Source organism: Triturus cristatus, chromosome 7 (genome assembly GCF_964204655.1).
Source record: "Triturus cristatus chromosome 7, aTriCri1.1, whole genome shotgun sequence".
NCBI lineage: Eukaryota > Metazoa > Chordata > Amphibia > Caudata > Salamandridae > Triturus > Triturus cristatus.
In genome coordinates, this window is record NC_140590.1 from 1,681,353,253 (window position 1) to 1,681,371,642 (window position 18,390).

At 46.7% G+C, this 18,390-nt stretch overlaps 1 protein-coding gene across 5 annotated transcripts in view; it reads left to right on the forward strand.

Annotated features, from left to right (window-relative positions):
* The first annotated feature begins 6,654 nt into the window (after nt 1–6,654).
* CHD4 (chromodomain helicase DNA binding protein 4) overlaps nt 6,655–18,390 on the forward strand; it is a 65,437-nt gene continuing 53,701 nt past the window's right edge. For 4 of the 5 annotated variants that reach the window (XM_085619808.1, XM_085619811.1, XM_085619810.1 and 1 more), the window contains exons 1-2: nt 6,655–6,737; nt 8,858–9,063. In XM_085619808.1, coding sequence (XP_085475934.1) covers nt 8,979–9,063 — 85 coding nt within the window. In that variant the 5' untranslated portion in view covers nt 6,655–6,737; nt 8,858–8,978. Of the gene's footprint in view, nt 6,738–6,810; nt 6,832–8,857; nt 9,064–18,390 lie in introns of those variants that run through there. The other variant, XM_085619809.1, reaches the window with a different exon arrangement.

Below are 18,390 nucleotides of genomic sequence, written 5' to 3' on the forward strand. Positions count from 1 at the left end.
CAAACACGTTGATGTATTAAGGCTAGCATTTCATAAATTCATCATCACTGGAACAAAAACAAATGTGGCCATAAGAGAGCAGGAGGCAGAACAAGGGTCCAATGTCGATCCGGATTTAATGGCTAAAACAGATGGTTTCACCATTTCAGTTGTCAAATACTCAAACCTTGATAATGTTGACCCTATACTGGGCAAAATATCTTGTTCTTCTGCTACTTCATTTCGCCCAAGTCCAAATGTTCGAGTAATTTTACTTATTTTTTCATAGAAGTATGTTGAAAAGAATTTAAATAGCTCCTCTGAACCAATCAAACCCTCTTGTGTAAAGGAAGGGAAGAGAGAGCTTTCTTTCATAATTAAAAAACAAATTCGGGCAAAGAATTCTCTATTGCTAAATTCCTCCCAGAAAATGACTCCTTTTTGCTAACCTACAGAGTCTAAGTCCAGGGGCAATGTACTGCTAATGGCTGTAATAACGTTTGGGTTTGTATCTAGTAAGCAGAAGGTGCTTACTGTATTCATATGTATAACTTAATTTTAGTTGTTCTGTTGTATTTATTTGTTGAGAAAGTCCATTTCTTTATACAAAGTGGAGTTCTGACTGGATATTGGCATTTGAAGGGTTTTTACTATGTAATTCTAAATATCAGTTTCTAAATATGAGTTTCTATCCCTCTCTTTCAGAGCACAATATATGCTGTATGCAATGTATGCTTGTGGGCACAGGCACTTATTTTTGGGAACCAGAACTTATTTTTTATCATCAGACTTTGTCCCAAGGCATGGTACAGATAGAAAAAGGAGAACAAGAAAGGAAGAGAAAGATAGAAAAACAGTGACAATGGAGAAACCACCAATGAACCTGTAAGAATAAAGTGGTGTAAGAAAGAGACATGGGGTATCAGGACTGGGAGGCCTTGGTACTCAGCAATCACAGCATTTCCGATGCTATTGCCAGGCTCATCAGAAAATCTTTCTGGAGTGAACCTTAACTACTTGTTCTCATTACCTTAAAAGGATTCTCTTGGCTATCCAATTGAAATGCACCAGTTTTGTGACCATGCAGCACCAGTGGAAAATCACAGACCCATGTAAGATACTGCGCAGCTACCACTGACTGCCCCTGTGCCCCGGTACCCCAAAAAAAGGCAGCACAGATGCATAAGTCCATGGCATCTCCTTTATACACCACGATCCTATGTGTATGTTGAAATGATAGATGAGAATGTCCCCTGCATGGTAAATGGTCTTGTTCCCCTGTCCTGAGTGCCAATTACATGTGAAACTGGTACCCTGGCATCACCTCAATCTGGGTGTGTTCAGAGGCCCAGTCCTGCCCCAGGTAACGCAAGGTCCAGAACCTGTTCTGTGACCTGGAGTGGCACACAAAGTGTGCCCTCATACTGGAAGTAGGACTACTGCCCATGCTCTGGCTGAATCACATAAAGGGAAGGTAGCAGCCTACTGATCAGCAGTGTCACAAGACATTCTTCTAGGAAGAGGAGGTTCTACTTACCCCTCTTATGTAAGCTCCACTGTTATGGAAACCCAAGAACCTTGTACTGAGTTCTGTGTGCTTGTCGAGTATGTGATGTGGAGTAAGTGTGTACACATGTATGAGAGTAGGTCTATGTGTCTGTTATGAGTCTGAGTACTGGGACCTGTGGGATCCATTTTGGGTGTACCCCTGGTCTACCATGGCACATTGTGGGTGGTACGGCTTCCCCAGAGGGCAGAAGTGTACTGACTTCATTCCTCTGGCTGGGAATCCAGACTCTTATCGGAGGGAGGATGGAGACGGGGCTGCTGGAAGAAAATTCAATGAGGACATTGGTAGCAAAAGGCTGCTGATTGTTTCTTTCAGAGCAGTGCTATCAGATGGTAGAGGCATGTGGTGGGAATGCAGTTTATGTTGTTCAAGATGAGAAGGTTTCTGAGTAAGGCCTTGTCTGTTCCGCCTTTCTGCTTGAGAAAGGCTGATGACAACCAGGTGCAGACATCTTAAACTTAATTGTGTCCTTGTGACACTACTGTTTGGAGGCATTCTCATTTCTATCTGGTATGAAAGCCATCTCCTTGCACAAAGGCTGTGTCTGAGGTACTGAAACCTTTTGAAAGTGGTTCCACATCTCCTGTGTGGAAAATGTGTATAAAAGTATCATCTAAGCCAGCCTACTTTATTTCAGTGCCAAGTTATTCATGACCCCAAAGAGTACTTGAAGGACTGCTATGTGACCAGGGCTGGTGTCTGCTTGGCAGCCAGTCTTCCAGAGGTGAATGGACATTACCTTAAGAGTACACGACTTGCTGGAGAAGCTGAAGGTCTGCCTAGCTCTTAGAAGCATGCCTCCCAGCTTGGAGGCGGGGGGAAGAAGAGTGACTGGCCCTACAGGACAAGACTGTCTATGAGAAGTAACCCACTATTTGCCAGCATGCGAGCACCTTGAAGTTGCTGACTACCCGTGGGAATGAAGCCAGACTTGACCCATTTAGTTTGGGGTCTCTCATTTTGGTCCCCACTTTGGGTCGTGTACAGAAATCAAAGAAGTAACTATGTGCTGTTCAGCACCCTCTATTTTACCTGAAGGCCTAATGCTGTTGCTGCCTGATCCCGGGTGAATCCAGGAGAGTAGCTGCCATCATCACTGAAGCGCAAGCCTGGTCCTAGCCTGGAGGCCATACCATACAAGATGAGCACCCCGTGCAGTCTCGGATGGTTGCCCAAAATTGCGTGCAAGAAGCGCTCTTTGGATCCCAGTTTGGAGACTGCATTTGCCAGGATTGGCGCCCGCTGAACAGATCTGGTGTCATACTCACCTACTGTGGCCTAATTTGTGAGTGAAGCTGCCACCATGGTCTCGCGTCTACAGCGCCACTGATGAAAGCATTGCCATGAGAACACTTGCTAGTGTTGCACAACCTCAGCAATATGAGCAGGTAACAGGGTCTCACAAAACACTGAGCTAAACTTGCAGACCCTGTTCTGGTGCATTGATTGTTACTCAAGCAATCCCATTTTGGGGACAAACTGTTGAAATGAACTTCACAATATTCCACAATTTTTCACGAGTAGAGTCCTTGGACCTGATATAACGTTTGGCGGACAGGTACTTTTTTGTAACAGATATCCCACTCGGCTTAGTACAACTGCCCGAGTATCTAATCCTACTTATTACAAGTGCATTAAATACTATGACACAGGCAAGAAGGCCGGTAGGATATCAGTCACATTTGAGACACAGTACCTGACACTAAATCAGGCTTTTAGGGAATTGCACCTGTGCATATTCTATGCAAGTGCCTACGCTTGGGTAGAAGTCCCACAGAGAGACACTTCTAGCATGGAGGGAGTAAACACTTACCTAGGAATTGTAGTTGACGTGCGAAAGAGTATGATACACTTAGAGGTACTATGGCATGGAGAGAATGGAGTTTAAGGGGAGAATCATGCAAGTTGAAAGGCAGGAGACAGAAAAACCTCTAGCTCTAATCAAGGGTTTTTTGGAATGTTGAGGTAGGATGCAATGTGAGGAAGTATAAAGAGCAGAAACAAAGGCTGACATTTGATTACCTGTGGGCAGGTGAAATAAGTTGGTCCGCATTAGGTTGTTCTGTTTGCCTGTTGACGGCATTGATACTCTCTGTTCTTTCCTACATAGATGTTGAACATTACTGAACTTGTTTCACTTTGTACTTGTTTTCAATGTGGGGTAGAGAATTATGTTAGTATATCTGTACAGTGGGCTGTTAGCTATGTCTATTGAGATTTTGAGGAGTGGGCAATCAATAAGGTTTACATTGATCATAAGGTTATGTGTTTGAGAAACATGCATTGGTGTTGAGTTTCTAGAGGGTGTGGTTCTTCCTGATATGAGGGTTTGTTAAGGAAGTCTGCTGATTTAACACTTACTTAAACTTAGAGGCTCCTTGAAGAAATCTTTCTGTAGGCAGGAAATAAGAATGTGTTTATTCATTGTTTGATTACATTGTGATTAACCACGTCTTAACCCTACTTCTGAACACTAGGTGATTCTCAGTGACTCTGATGTTTGCAGGTAGGGACCTACACAGTTTTGCTCCTTGCACAGAGAAAATGATGCCGCCAATGGTGTTCTTCCGATAATTAGGACTTATTGGGTGAGATGTCAGTCTGGAATGAAAGTTCCTGGGTTGGGAATATTTTATGATTTTTACTTGAATCAATGTTGGCCCTTTGCCATTAATAGCTCTATGAGTTGTACACAGTAGTTTAAAACAGAAACGTTATGCTATTGAGAGTGAGTGTAGTGCCTTTCAGGACTGGAGAGATGTGGGGTTGTATGTTCACTTTTAGAAGTAGCCTTGATGTTGGGTTTTGTATTGTTTGCAGCCGCCTGACAGTTGAGAGTGAAGTGCTGTGGGATAGTCTGTTAGCAAGTTTTGAGAGGATGAGTGATGTTGCTTGTATTTTTTGTACAAATACAAGATGTTGAAAGATGTGTCTAAATGTATTCATTGTGTAGAAGGTTGATTGGGACAAGACTCTCCACTTATGTATTCATGGAACGTGTGGAGTTAAAGAAAATTCCAAGATTGTGTTATGTTTGTGGCAATTTTTGGCAGTGATCCCAGTTCCTTTGGCCAGAAAGATAAAGGCCCATAGTTTTCTCAGTCACTGCAGGTCAGTATTTCAATTTTTGAAGCATGTAGCTTGAGGTGATTCCAAGTCATCAATTATTGTATGTCGAAGTGTTGATGTTTTTAGGTCCTTATGGTTTTCCAGTTCAAGAATTATCTGTGTATCATCTGCATATTTGTAGCAGGTAAGTTTGAAACTGTTGATGGCATTTAGTAATGGTTTTATGTATATGTTAAAGACTTGAGGTGAGGTGATAGGTACTTATGGAACTCACGTTTTAGCACAGTAAGTATTTGAAGAGGAAAAGTGGTGTGTGAATCTGCTATGATCTATTTGGTTAGCAGAGATGAGAAAATCCAAACAAGGGTGATGCCATCTATTCCAGCTGCTTTCTGTCTAAGAAGTAATTGTGTCATGGTGAACTGTGTCAGAAGCTACCGAAAGTTCCAGAGTAGTAATGCATCGACAGCATTTTGACAACTGTTTTTGCAGCTGGCCCAAATTGCAATTAGGGCAGATTCTGTCTTGCGCCCAGGCACAGCCAGACTGGGAACAGGAACCAGCCCTGGCAATTCCGCTTGACCAGCCCGGGGAAGCACTGCTGCCATTATCACAGGGGAGGATATTGCAGCACTGCTGCAAAACCGGCCCCCCACGGGTCAAAAACCGGTCCCCACCCTTCTGGCCACCCAGGAAAACCCCTGGTGCCCTTTACGGCCAGTCCGGCCCTGCTCCCTGGGTAGAATCCTGTTTGCCAGTCTGAGAGAAGTTCATTTTCTTCTATGAATTCTGAGATCTGGCAAAAGGCTGCTCTTTTCATAAGTTTGCTAAGGAAACACACATTGGGTCCAAGTTGTTCTTCTAAAGTAGTGGGTGTACGTATACCTTTCTGTTAAAGGATATCCTGGGCTGCTTATGCTCCATTGTTTGAATAGGGAACGTCCTTGTGTGCTTCGACTCCTGTGCTCATTATGGGATGCGTTTGGGGACGCCGCTCTGCTCCTTTGGGAGAGTGCTGTGTGATGTTCAGTGGTACCCAAAGCACCTGTGTGTAAATATTTTCTCCTATGTGTTGCCATAAGGTTCCCATACTGCTGTGTGTATGTGTGTGCGAGAGTATTGTAGTATTTTGTGTACTAGGTCCCTATGCTCGTCTGTGTTAGTATTAGAGGATGTCCTGAGTGTTCGTAGGCTCCTGTGTGTTAGTGGTGCAGGATTCCGTGGAGTACCCACGTTTTTGCCCGGGTACCCAGCCTCTGGAGTGTGAATATGATGGGAAGCCCTTTCATTCCCTTGCTGCTGCAAGTAAGCATCAAATGATGTCCAGGGAAGCCCAGATCCATTCTCTCTTGTCAGCATTATAAGATGTTCGTGCTTCTAATACCCACCTGACCTATGGTTCTACAGCACTACATTCAAATGTAAAATGCATAAATTAGAGATATGCCTTGACCTGTGAAGTCCCATGCTTTAATGTATGGGCATTATCGGAGATCCGTGGTACCCCAGACTTTTCTTGTATTGGTATGGGTAGTACATGGTACTTTATTTCTATTGTGGGATGCCCCGGGTGTCCCTTCTTCCTTGGTATTACCTGAAGTCCTAGGGTCCATCATCTTTCTGTGTGTGAGCCTGAGGTTCCCATGCTCCTGTATGAATATAATAGGATGTCCTGGGGCTCGCCTGTCTGTCAGTATTATGGGATATCCTGGAGTGCCCACGCTTATGTGTGTTGAATATTATGGGATGCCGAGAGGGTGGAGTAGTCTTTCCTCAGCCCACCCCCACACCCCAGGCTGCTGTGTTAGTATTATGGGATGTCCTGGAGTGCATGAGTATTATGGGATGCCCGAGGCTGACCCTTCTGACCCCTCCCTCCTGTGTTGAATATTATGGGATGTCCAGAGCCGGGAGAGTATTATGGGATGCCCGGGGTGACTATTATGGGATGTCCGACTGAGAGCGCGCGCTCTGTGCAGGGAGGGGGCGGTCTCCAGGGTGACGGGCGGCGGTTGCCGTGGTTACAGAGGGGGGGAGGGGCATAGTGGGGGGGTCAGGGAGGAAGAGGAGGAGGAAGATCAGCCGGCGAGGAGCAGAGGAGGGAGCGGGACACGAAGAGGTGAGGGGGGGACCACACCGTGGTGAAGTGGTGACCGGGCAGGGGGTGCCGGGCACGGGGAGGGCGGCCAGCGGCCACGCCGGGGTCAGGAGAGGTGAGACCTCTTCCGGTGGTACCGGAGGTGGGGGGATGTTAGGGAGTGAGACCCTGCAGCGAGGCACCGGGGCTGAGGTGGATGAGGCCCGGGGGTGGGTGACAGAAGTGAGACCTGGGACAATGAAGGGGGCACCGGAAGGTGGCAGGGCAGACTCCCGTGGGACACTGACCGACCTGGGAGTGGGGATACTGGGACTACAATTGAGGGGTACGGGAGCGGAGCACCTCCTGGGGTTACTTGAGGTGCCTCCGCCGCCGTGAGGACTCGGGGCCGGGGGGTCAGCAGTGACCGAGGGCAGGGCTGTGGTGACATGAGGCGCACCTGTCAGCAGATCCGGGGGGACAAAATGGCGGCCGCGGGGGTGTGAGTGTGTGGGGGAGTCCCGAGAGGGGAGGGGTGGTGACAGGCCTCAGTCACTGGAGGAAGTCCTCCCTTCCTACCCCCCCCAGAGGACCATGCCTCCTCTCCAGCTAAACGGAAGGCTTGCCAGGAGAGCCCCCACCCACCCCAAACCGCCTACACACATTGAGCTGCTGGGCGCCCCCTGCAGGGCCAGTACCGCACTGACGTGTCCAACCCCCCCAGGAGAGACCCGAGAACAAAGAACCCCCTCACATTCAAACACACCTCCCATCAAGAGGAGCACCCCCGTCAGTATAAAGAAATATTAATCACAGTATCCATTCACAATTACCCCCCCGCCCCCTTTAAAGGAACCCACTCCTTGGTGACCCACTCCACTCCAAACTGTCTTTGTCATATAGCTGCCTTATACTCCCAACGTGCATCTTTCCACAGAGAGTGACACCCCAAAGGGAGCCGCTCTGCCACAGGGCGTCCCAACACCCAAATCCTCTAAATCGGAAAAAACCTTTGAGGAAAGGTGCCCGCCCCATTCCGTAGTTTTGCAAACCAATCTGAGTACCCCACAGAAGTAAACCATGTATTAAATAGTTCACGTATAAGTGCCTCGCACGAACCTCTCCAATTCTGACGTGTGGGGTTTTTGAGTTTTATTGAATAGTATCACAAAATGTCCTCTCAAAGATGTATTCTCTCTCTCCCCCCCCCCCCCGCCAGCTGTGAACCCTATATTAACTAGTGCTTAAAGTGCCTCGTACTGACCTCGCCAATTGTGACGTCCGGGGCTTTTGAGTTTTATGTAATAGTATCACCAAAAGTCCTCTCAAATAATTATTTCCCCCGGCCAGGTGACAAAAAAAGTAGATGCCTCCCCAAAAATCATGTGGTAAGCAGATGCTAGCACCAGCCGTTGTTGAGAAAGGCTATACCGCCGCCATACACTCACTGTATCCACACTAGAATGGAAAGTAGTGTATATTGACACTACTCGTACCATGTCTCCTACACAACCTATCAACTTCCACCACTGAGGATTCTGACTCTCCACATTGGAGACTCCCTACTTCACACAACAGGGCAGTGGTGATACTACCAAACATTTTCTCCATCGTCTTCGGCTAAATGCTCTATTTTGGGGCATAACCATAGCACTTTATTCCCCCATCATCTCCCTTTTCAGTTGTCTGACTTCACTGACCTTCAGCCGACAATGGACTTTTAAGGCCATGTGAGAAACCCATGCAGGTCTTCCAGCCTTCTTAACGATTACAGTAACTTTTATCGCAAAGAAGGCCCCCTTCATATCACTTACACCACCCAAGTATACTACTCCTAAGATTTTAGTCCCCTCTGGAAATCTCATGCAAGTTAACACTGAAATTGCCCTATGGCCAGCAAGCGTTTATTAGAGACTGACAAGCCTCATGAGACGACTCCCAATCAACATTTTGAGATGACAGCCACCTCAGCCAAGGCCCAGGTCGGCAATCTATACCACTTATTTGAGATGGCAACATCCTTTTCAGTTTGACTTAAGGGATGACATCCGTCCGCTTTGGTAGCTGGCAACTTGGAGTCAGTATCGGGTGTTTTTTTTTTTATGTTCGTTTTTTTTTTCTTTGAGTGGAACTTTTCCTAACTTGTTCGACCCTTCTTTCAGCCTGGCAACAAAAGTCGCCCCCCCCAGGAGAACGAACCCTAGCTCGCCGTGCAATCTTATCAGGTCTTGAGTATTGCTGCAGACATTACAGACAGCAGACGTGGATTCATCTTGGAGAAATATGGCGTCCCCACTGTCCACAGGCTCCGGCAGTGAGGAAGAAGAAATGGACCTGCTCATGACGCACAGTGTGCCTCCACTCCCAGGTGAGAGGCAGTGTGTTCAAACTCTCCGATTCAAGGGGTGTTTGTGGCTAGTCAATGGCCTATTATAGAGTACTCAATTACGTCAGACTTGTGAAGTAGTAGTTCGGGTCTGGGGGGTGTTTGATGCTAGATGAGCATTATATCTGTGGCCCAAAGGGAGTTGGGCATGATGATTTATTCAGAGGTCTGCTGATCCTCTACATTACCCTACTTGGCTAGTATAGGGGATTCCAGTTTATGATTGTAAATGGAGTGGTTTCAGACTCTGGGCCCAGTTGGCTGTCATTGGATGTCACGTGTCTGGCTCCATTTGCCAATTGAATATTGGGTCGGTAAATTACAATGTGACCCAGCAGGGTCTTTTTTGCATGGTTCTGTAGAGGAATGTCCAGCACAGTTGGCTTGCTCACGGGGTTCTGGAATACCTGGCTGTTTTAAAGTGGTTGTAAAGGGTTATCCTATGTGTTGCAATGTTCTGTATTGGTTTAATGAATGTGTTTAGTATATTGCATGTTTATAGTGCAAACCTATGTCTGCTGTACCTGGTCAAAGACTAGCATAAACATGGGTTACCCATGCTGGGTTGTGGAAGGGTAATGCATTGTGATGTAGTATTCTTTAAAAACATTAGTCTTCAACTCCTTCCTAAATTGGAGCCGCATTGGGGTGGCATGATGTTATTTCAGATACTAGGTGTATAGATGGAAAAAGGCCAGCTGTCTCGTTTTTACTTTTACTTCTTAGTCTGCAATCATGGCCTCCTTGCTCAGGGTGTGCTGAGAACCACCGTACATGGTGAGTTTTTGTGAGATAAGCGGGGTGCTGGTCGTGATGATTTTGTAAATTGTACGTCTAGTTTTTGAAGATCGGGAGGGACTGCAAGTGAAGCCATTAAAGTTCCATTGGCATGAGTGGTGTGATCATATTCCAGACCGAGGTGAGACATACTGTAGCGTATGGGATACCCCTAAGGGATGCTGTGCCAGGCGAGGAATCTGGAAAAGGACATTACGACCATCTAGGTGTCAGAGTACATGGGCTTGAACAGCAGTTCTGAAGTCGCTTTCCAAAATAAACTGTTTCTCTTTCTTTTAGAAGAGAGTGCTGGTACCAGGCCACCTTCAATGTTTTTTGCTTTTTTTGGGGCATAATGTTCCTTGCGGGTGAGTTTGGTGTTCTGGGTAAATCCATGTGACATGGCTTTTAGTGAATGTTGGGTGTCAAGGCCATCAAGGTTCATGTATTATCCAGGTTTGAACTGTTTTGTTTTGGGTGACCTAAATTAGTGTTTGTCGCATTAGATATCTAAAGCAGATGAGTTTCAAGTAGTTATGTCATTGGGATATTGGAGAATCTTGGTGCGGTTATCTGTGACTAAAGTACCAACCAGCTCCATGTAAAGGTTGAAGATGGCAGTAAGAGTGACTGATGCGACCCAAGATAAGACTGGTGCTGTGATGAACTATATACCACTGACCCACGAGATGTAGTCGGTGTGCCTACCGCATACTGTGATGTATCTACTAGTACACTGCTGTACGCCCTGTTGTGTCAACTATATACACCATTCATCAATGATAAAATGTGTCCAACTGTTTGTTCCACCAAATATCAATAAAAATGTTTATTAAAAAAAAGGTGGCAGTAAGTGTGGAACCCTGGGAGACTCTGCAGGTGATGTGAATCTTTTTTCGACATGGAGGTGCCTATGTCAACAAACTAGTGTTGGTTGGAATGGTAAGAGGAGAATCCATGAAAGACCTTGCTGCTGGGTCTATTTCGAGACTCCAGGGTGGGTATGATGGTGGGATGGTCTATTATGTCAAATACATGGATCAAGGTCAGCTGGTTCATAAAATTCTGGGGGAACCTCTGTGCCTAGCCAGTTGATCCATAGGCTGGTGGCAAGAATATTGTGCTTTCAGTTGGTTCATGGTTGCTGAAAGAGGTATTGTACAATGTTGGCTGGTTCTTAGATTACTGAGTGTGGTGGGGTTTGAGTGGCTGATAGGTTTGGTTCAATTGATTTGTTCAAGGTGTGCTGGACAGGTGTCTTATTCACATCTAGTGTGTGCCTTTTCTACTTGTGTTAATTTCTGAGTTGTGTGGATTCCACAAATATTTTATCAGCACTGAAGATGGATATTAGTCACTGTGTTGCCTTCGAGGTACTCTAGAAAACTTTGTAATGGGCCTGTCTAAATGCAGATGTTGGCATCTAGACTTGAGCGCAATGGTCGTCTTCAGTCTGTTAATCCCCTTTATAGGGTGAGTAGTCTATTTTGTGGACGCTAGCTTTACTTCCTGGAGTATGTTTGGGTTGTGTCTAGACTTGCGAGATGATTGGAGTGAGGTCTACAATTGCCAGACATTAGGGAGAGTGACTGTTCTTGGCAGTATTTTTACACTTGTAAGTAGTAGGGTAATTTTGATCACTACACTGGGTGTGTGTTTTATGTATTTTTGGCATAGATATGTTTCTTGGTTTTGACCACGGTGCGTAATTTTGATTGCCTTGTGATTCCACTTAAGGTTTATCGAGTTAGTTAGGAATTGTTCATTCTTCTTCTTCCATCTCCCAAATTTTTAAAGCTCACTTAAATGTAGTGGCTTCACCTGCCAGGGGATTGGAAGCTATTTAAAATGTGTAGGGCGCACAGCTACCCTGAAGGGTTTCCCGGTGACGAGTAGGTCATATCTGTTCTGCTTTTAGGAGGAGTTAAGGGACATATCTCCAGGCCTGCTAACCTGCCTACGGTTTGCCCCTGCGAAATAAATGTGGGCGTCCATCTCTTCTAAAATTAGTAGTTCCTGTAGTTCATAAATACCAAGTATGATGAATTAACTTCTTTTGAGGAAGATAAATGGGGGAGGGGGGCTATTCTTTTGAATAGAACCATTCCTATGTTTTTGTTCCACTTAGGATTTGAGCAGCAATGAGAATCATAATATGGTCCGGTACAACACAACCAATGGCGTTTATTCGTCTGGTTTTAGGGGAGCATGTGAGATGTTTTGATCTTCCTATCAGGTGTGTTTTGGGTGAGGACCCCTTTTCTGTCCGTGCATTGGAAGTGAGCTTCTAATGTTCTGAAACACGTTCTCTGCTAGCATCTGTGGTACCTTAGTGCTCTTATCTGTGAGTTATTTCCATATTTTTGTCCTATAGGGATTGGTGAACCTTTAACTACCTGAGGTTCATTTAAAGCTAGATCGATTTGTGTAGGAATTGGGTGGGGGACTTTCAGGAAGCTCTTGCCAGACCCGGGGCTGTGGATCACCGGGCCTCTCCTGAGCACTGTCTAGTATCGGACTCCCTTCAGATCCAATGTCTAGCTCTGAGAAAGCAGGGAGTCTGAGCTGGCTCCAAAGGAAAGCTGGAAGTTGCCTTGCCACACTAGTGAATTGGAGTCAGTTAATAAAGTCTAGCATTATCTGGTAAGACTATTAGACTTCCGTGGAGTATCGGGTAGGAGTTGCAGACTTTGTCCTGTTAGTCATGTGTCTACAGCCTGGTGTACTTAAAACCTAGGAGCTAGGTTGCTTTATCTACTCCTCTGCTCTTTGTTTGTCTGAACTTTTGTGGTTGTTTGCAGAGTAAGGGTCTGAAGATGGATAGCAAAGGAAAGCCTTTCTAGTATATTGTATCTGTACAGCTAAACTGGAGTTGGAATATTGAAGGTGAATCAGCAGATGCCATGAATGTTGGGTGTACGTTATGTGAATCTATCTATTTAAACTTTCCTAAGTGCCGCACATCTGATCTACACCATGAGGGTTATTCCTTCTAGCAAATGGTTCTACCTACACTACAGAAGCTAAAGTGGGAAATTGCACCCACTGGCGAGGTAGACTGTGCTTTGTGAGATGTGTTAATGTTGCACCCGTCTGGATCAGATTTGCTGTTCTTTATATTTGGAGCTAGGCAGTCCTGGATTGGAGTTTGATTTTCATCATCATGGTCACGATGTGTTGCTTTCGTGCATTCCTTGAGTTGGAGATTAGACTTTTTCACTTCTGGACTGTTTGTATGTACTGCTGCTTGGGTAAGTAACCTTGGACTTGTCTTTAGATGTATTGGGTCCCTTGGATGAAGTTTGAGGATGTGTTGTCGTTGCTTGGTTGTTAGATCTTCATTCCTCTATGCCTAGGTGCTGCTCATGCTCAAACTACAAAAACCTTTTTGTCCAGTATAATCTGTAGATTAAACATGTATGGCCTGGTAAAACCAGACATTGGGAATGGTCCTTCTCGCAAAAGTTAGAGCCACATCAAACATTTCTTCTAAGAGGTGTAAACATTCTTTATCACTAGACCTCTGCTAATGAACAATTGCACTGGATCTCCTCCCATACTGCTTTTACAACCATTGTCTGTGGCTTTAATCAAGGATACCTTAAGTCTTTGGCTCTGGTATGAGGCTTCATTCGGGTGCTTTCATTGTGTTTTGCCTTCAGGTGCATGTAGCGATCTTGCACCTCTGGGCAGATTGGCCTCTGTCTTGGTGTTGGTTCTTTCCGAGCATGCTTACATTGGGTTCTTCCACGAAGCTTTGTCTGCCTCTGTCTTGTAGTTCACTAGGTGGCTTCATATCGGAGTTCGAACATATGGGCACCCCTGTGAACTTCTCCCAGGCGCCTTCTCACCTGTCATAGGGCTGTTCTACAATTCCAGAAGAATGAAACGTCAAGTGGTCTCCCTCCTACAGCCATTACATCTCCACTCCATTATTCAAACTTTCGATTATTATAAATCAGAGTTGCAGGGCGTAAAGTCTTTGAACATGCATGTGTTTTGGAAGCACCTGTGGAGAAATTTGAACTGAATGGCCTTCATATCTTGTCAAAGCCTTTCTCCTGCTGCACGGTTAGTTTTTTTCATTCCCACTGCATAACAAAATCATTGTACCCAAACATCTTCACCTGACTTGTCTTGCTTCTTCTACTACGTGGCCCCTTGTGTGTTAGCTGCTTCTAACATGCTTTGAAGTAGTGTACAAATGTGTTCGAAAAAGTGCTGTCTAGATTTCTGAGCCATAATATCATGGTGCCCAGATCTTCAAGAATGGGGGGCGGGCACTAAATATGAATAAGATCCTTTCTCCTCTTAACACCTCTCCTAGCCCAACACATTTTTAGATGGAGCCTGGGCAGCTCATGCGCTGCTGCGAGGCATGCAGTAGTTGGTGTATGGCACACTTGGCCCATATTTTTTATTGGCTTGTCATTCTCCTTCATAACTGCTGGCTTCCGAGTCGTTATTAGGCTTGTTAGTCCCTCCTTGGTATCACCTTGTCTGCATTTGTTACCTCTCATAGCGACTGGGCCTTTTACTGGTGTTGTTAGATGGTCTGCTTTATAAGTCGGCGAGCACTCTTTTTATTTAATGCTCTTCCCCCTATTTCACCCACTACCTCGCAGCACGCCGCCCGCTTTTATTTAAACTTTTACTAATGGCAGTCTGCTTTAATTATAGCGTCTGCTTTTTTTGGATTATTGTAGTAGCGCCGTCCGCATTTAGCAGCCGCTCTTACTTTTTATTTTGTTTACTATTGCCCATGAGGCGCTTTCACATTCATAGAGGCCGCACCTGTTTCTTTACACAAACCACATCTGAAGAAAGGTACGCGGCCGACATTAAAGTGAAAGTGCTGCATGGGTGCTTTTCCCCCAATAATACATCCATCTGTCAACTTGACAAACGGGTGCCTCCTTTTTGGGGGCGGGGGTCGAAACCCCCATGACCCGGTTTCACTTTAATGTCAGTCACAACCTGTTATTTAGACTCCACATTCATGAATGCTGTGCCCCTACAAGCGAAGGCGATGCATGGGCGCTAGTTTAAAAAAAAAAAAACTAATATTTGCAATGCAATAGGTCACGCATTTCTCGTTAATGCGAGACCTATCTCATTGCAAATGTTTGTTTTAGCTTGAAGCTGTCATTCTGCGTAGGGTTCCTTCACTCAAACTGTACAAATGATTTTGTTTTTACTTATCCAGGGTGATCTGGATACTGCCATTGTATTCAAGGATGAAATAGATTGGGAGCAAACTTCCTAGTTGGCAGGACTGGGCTTTGACCTAGCCTTTCTGTATTTATGGAAAGATTTGTTATTGTAGCCTGTGATGGCTCTTGCAGCTAGTGGTGCTGTCATGACCTACAGACTATTGGTGGTTTCACAAACCTGTAGGGGAAGACTATTCCATCTCTTTGCCACCAGGAAAGGGAACAAAAGACACACAATTGATGGACTGAATGCGGAACAAATCAACCACCCCCAGTCGAGAGCTGAGTAAAACCCATTTTTCTTTTGCTCACCATGCCACCCTAGTTTAGACCCAGCCATAAACAAATCAGTCTTGACCCTGCTCTCTTGGGAACAGTCCAGCACAAACTGCCAGGCCAGGTCCTTACTGAACCAGAAACCAGCCTCCTGGGCCCAGTTCCGGGGTATCGCCCCTCATTAGCCAGGCTAGCTTGAATCTAGTAGCACAGAGAGCCTAAGACCCATGTCTGGGCATACCCGGTGGCGAACCACTTAGAATGGCCACCTAGACTATTCCCAGGGAACGACCAGTTGCATAGCCTTACACAAATGAAGAACTCTCACAAAGCACATGAGGCCACCCAAGGCAGAAAGTCCATCACGCCTATATCTTTTCTGAGTTTAGCGGTTGTGTGGGCCAAAGTTAATCAAATTCCAGAATCTCCTAGGGTTCTTGCTAGGTGGGGCCTTCAGTTGGGTCTCTTTCATTAGTCTTGTGGGCATTGCTGGTCCTGGGGCCGAGCTTGAGGCTTCATGACCGTGGCCACTTCAGGCACCCCATGTTTCTGCTGGAAAGACATGCTGCTCTCTGGGCAGCCCATCTCCAGGTTGTGTTGATGGGCTGTTGCCCCACACGAGGCTATTTCCCATGTGGCCTCACTCCTGGGGTGTCCTCGTGCATGTGGGTTGTGCGGTGGGAATCGTCACCCCTGGTTTGACTTGAAATCAGTCACAGGTTGGCCTGCTGCTGGCGTCCATTTTGGCTCCCGACTCAGGTCGGAGCTGCCTTTCATTCCTCGTGTTTTTTTTTTTTCTCCCTCCTGTTGGCTCGGCTGTGATTGGGGTGGGAGGGGGAGGATCTGCTCCTAATGGCTCTAAAATGGACGCTGAGCCGCCCCACCTCCCGCGGTGTCATTCTGTGCCCAGCTTCCATTCAGCACAAAGAGCTCTATCAGACTCCCGGGGAGGCGGGCTCCAGTGCCCACTACCCCCGGTCCTGCCACGTGGTCTGAACGGCCCCCGCGAGGGACACTAGCCTCCCCTCCCTGCGCCTAGCACTGATTTTTCCCCCCCCCCCCCCCCCCCCCCCGCATCAAGGGCTCTACCGAGTGCACGTGACTTGTCGCTCCTCAGTATTACGACATAACGCGTTCTGGGAGACGAGAACCCGGCATGCCACGGCGTGACTTTATCCGGGTGAAATGAGACGTGTGAGCAGCCCCCAGGGCATCGTCTCCTGGAGGGGGCTGAGGGCTGGGCACGCTCTGGTAACATTGAAGAGCCTGAGGTGTTCGTCCCCACCTGTCCTATTGTCTCCGAGGCGTGAAAGGGACGAGTTTAGTGTCCGGGGATGTTTGCTCTCGTATGATGGCGCAGGTGCTTGCCTGAAGCACCTTGTGAGAGTTGTCAAAGTGAGGAAGAGGTCGCAAGCCCCTCGCCATCCGCAGATCCCTCCGTCACTCGGCGTCCCCGTATCTATCCTAAGATTCCATTTGTATGGGAACCCACCTGCTCTGCCAGGTCAGGGTTTCTAAAGGTGTGTCCGGTTCCATGGTATATCACACCCCCTCTGTAAGATCCCACCCGCCCCTTTCTTTCTAGGACACGTTAATGTGCGTCGTCTCCTCCACAAGATCATACATTGTGGTGTAACCCCCACCACCTCCCGCCAACCTTACCCACTTGTCTGAAGTTCCTATGTGTGATGCATTGCCCCGCCTCCCCCTGGCAGTTTCTTGCGCTGTATGTGGAACCCACACCACTCTGCTGTCTGAGATTCTTTGTGTAACAGGCCAAGCGTGTGGAAGCCCATCCCAGTCTACTGTGTGGGATTCTCAAATGGGCCTCCTGAATGTTAGTATATCGTGGTGTGAGGGGCCATTGGTTTCCAGGGAGAGTGTCCTCATGGCTGTAAACGGCAATGGCTCGGCTCGCTCAAGGGACCCGTGTGGAGAACATCTTGACTGACCGAGGTTGTCCAGAACAACATGGCCACTCTAACTAGCTGCACAGGGATCTCCTGCACCATCTGGATGGTAGAGCTGCTCGGTTTTCTTCACAGCCTACATCCTCTCATGCCTCCTGGAAAGGTGCTTGATCCCACCTCTCCCGCCATTCCGGGAGGAATTAATCCTCCGGACTTCATCTTCCCTGTGGACCAGTCTAATGTGTTGATGGAGCTGCCTTGATTCTGAGGCAATTTGTATTATAACTGTATCCCCAGTGGTTCCGGATACGTGATGTTTGGAAGGCCTGTCAACCTCTCCTTGCCAGGCCAATAGGCTCTGTACACTGGAATAGTCATTCTCTTTAGGGGGTTCCTCTACCAGTAAGTTTTGAAGTACGGGTATCCACGCACATCCTTTCTCACCTCTCCCAGTCAAAAGCATGGCTAGGGTAGCCAGACGCTTCTCTCTAGCCCCCTCCTCCACCACCACCACCATTGGACTTCGTTGAAGGATTTGTACCCCTCAAGCGGACATCAGTGACATCACTCCAAGAAGCCCTTGGATACCAGCGGAATAGTTTCTTGGAACCACTGACGGAATTTGGAGCGTCAGTATGTTGTCCTTTTTAGCGATGTACTTTTTGGGCATCTTATAAGTTTGTGTGCGTTTCCCTCTTTTCGTTTCTCTCCCCCCCCCCCCCCCCCCCCCTTTAACACTGTCTGCAAACACTATATACTGAAATAAAAGCTTCACTTAAGTGGCACATTATAATCTCTCGCCTAAAACGTTTTATATAAGGCCCGGTGTTTCCTATAGGGAAGCATTGGGTTAGGACGAACTGTTCAATGAAAACGTGCTGCCTAGCTTGCAGGCTCTAGACACGCTTTGATCGCGGTAACTATGGGTGCGGATGTTGGATATGATTTGCTGATTCGAGTCAGTTCCCTAGGGTTGGATCTATGCACATCCCAGTTTGCACACCGATTATTTTGCAAATGGTTGTGCACTTTGCAGCACGACCTATGTTCTGATGGGTCACATTACGAATTGTCCGTTCTCTGGGGGCCGTAAACGACCTGCCTAAGGAATATTCAAATACATGAATAGAGGC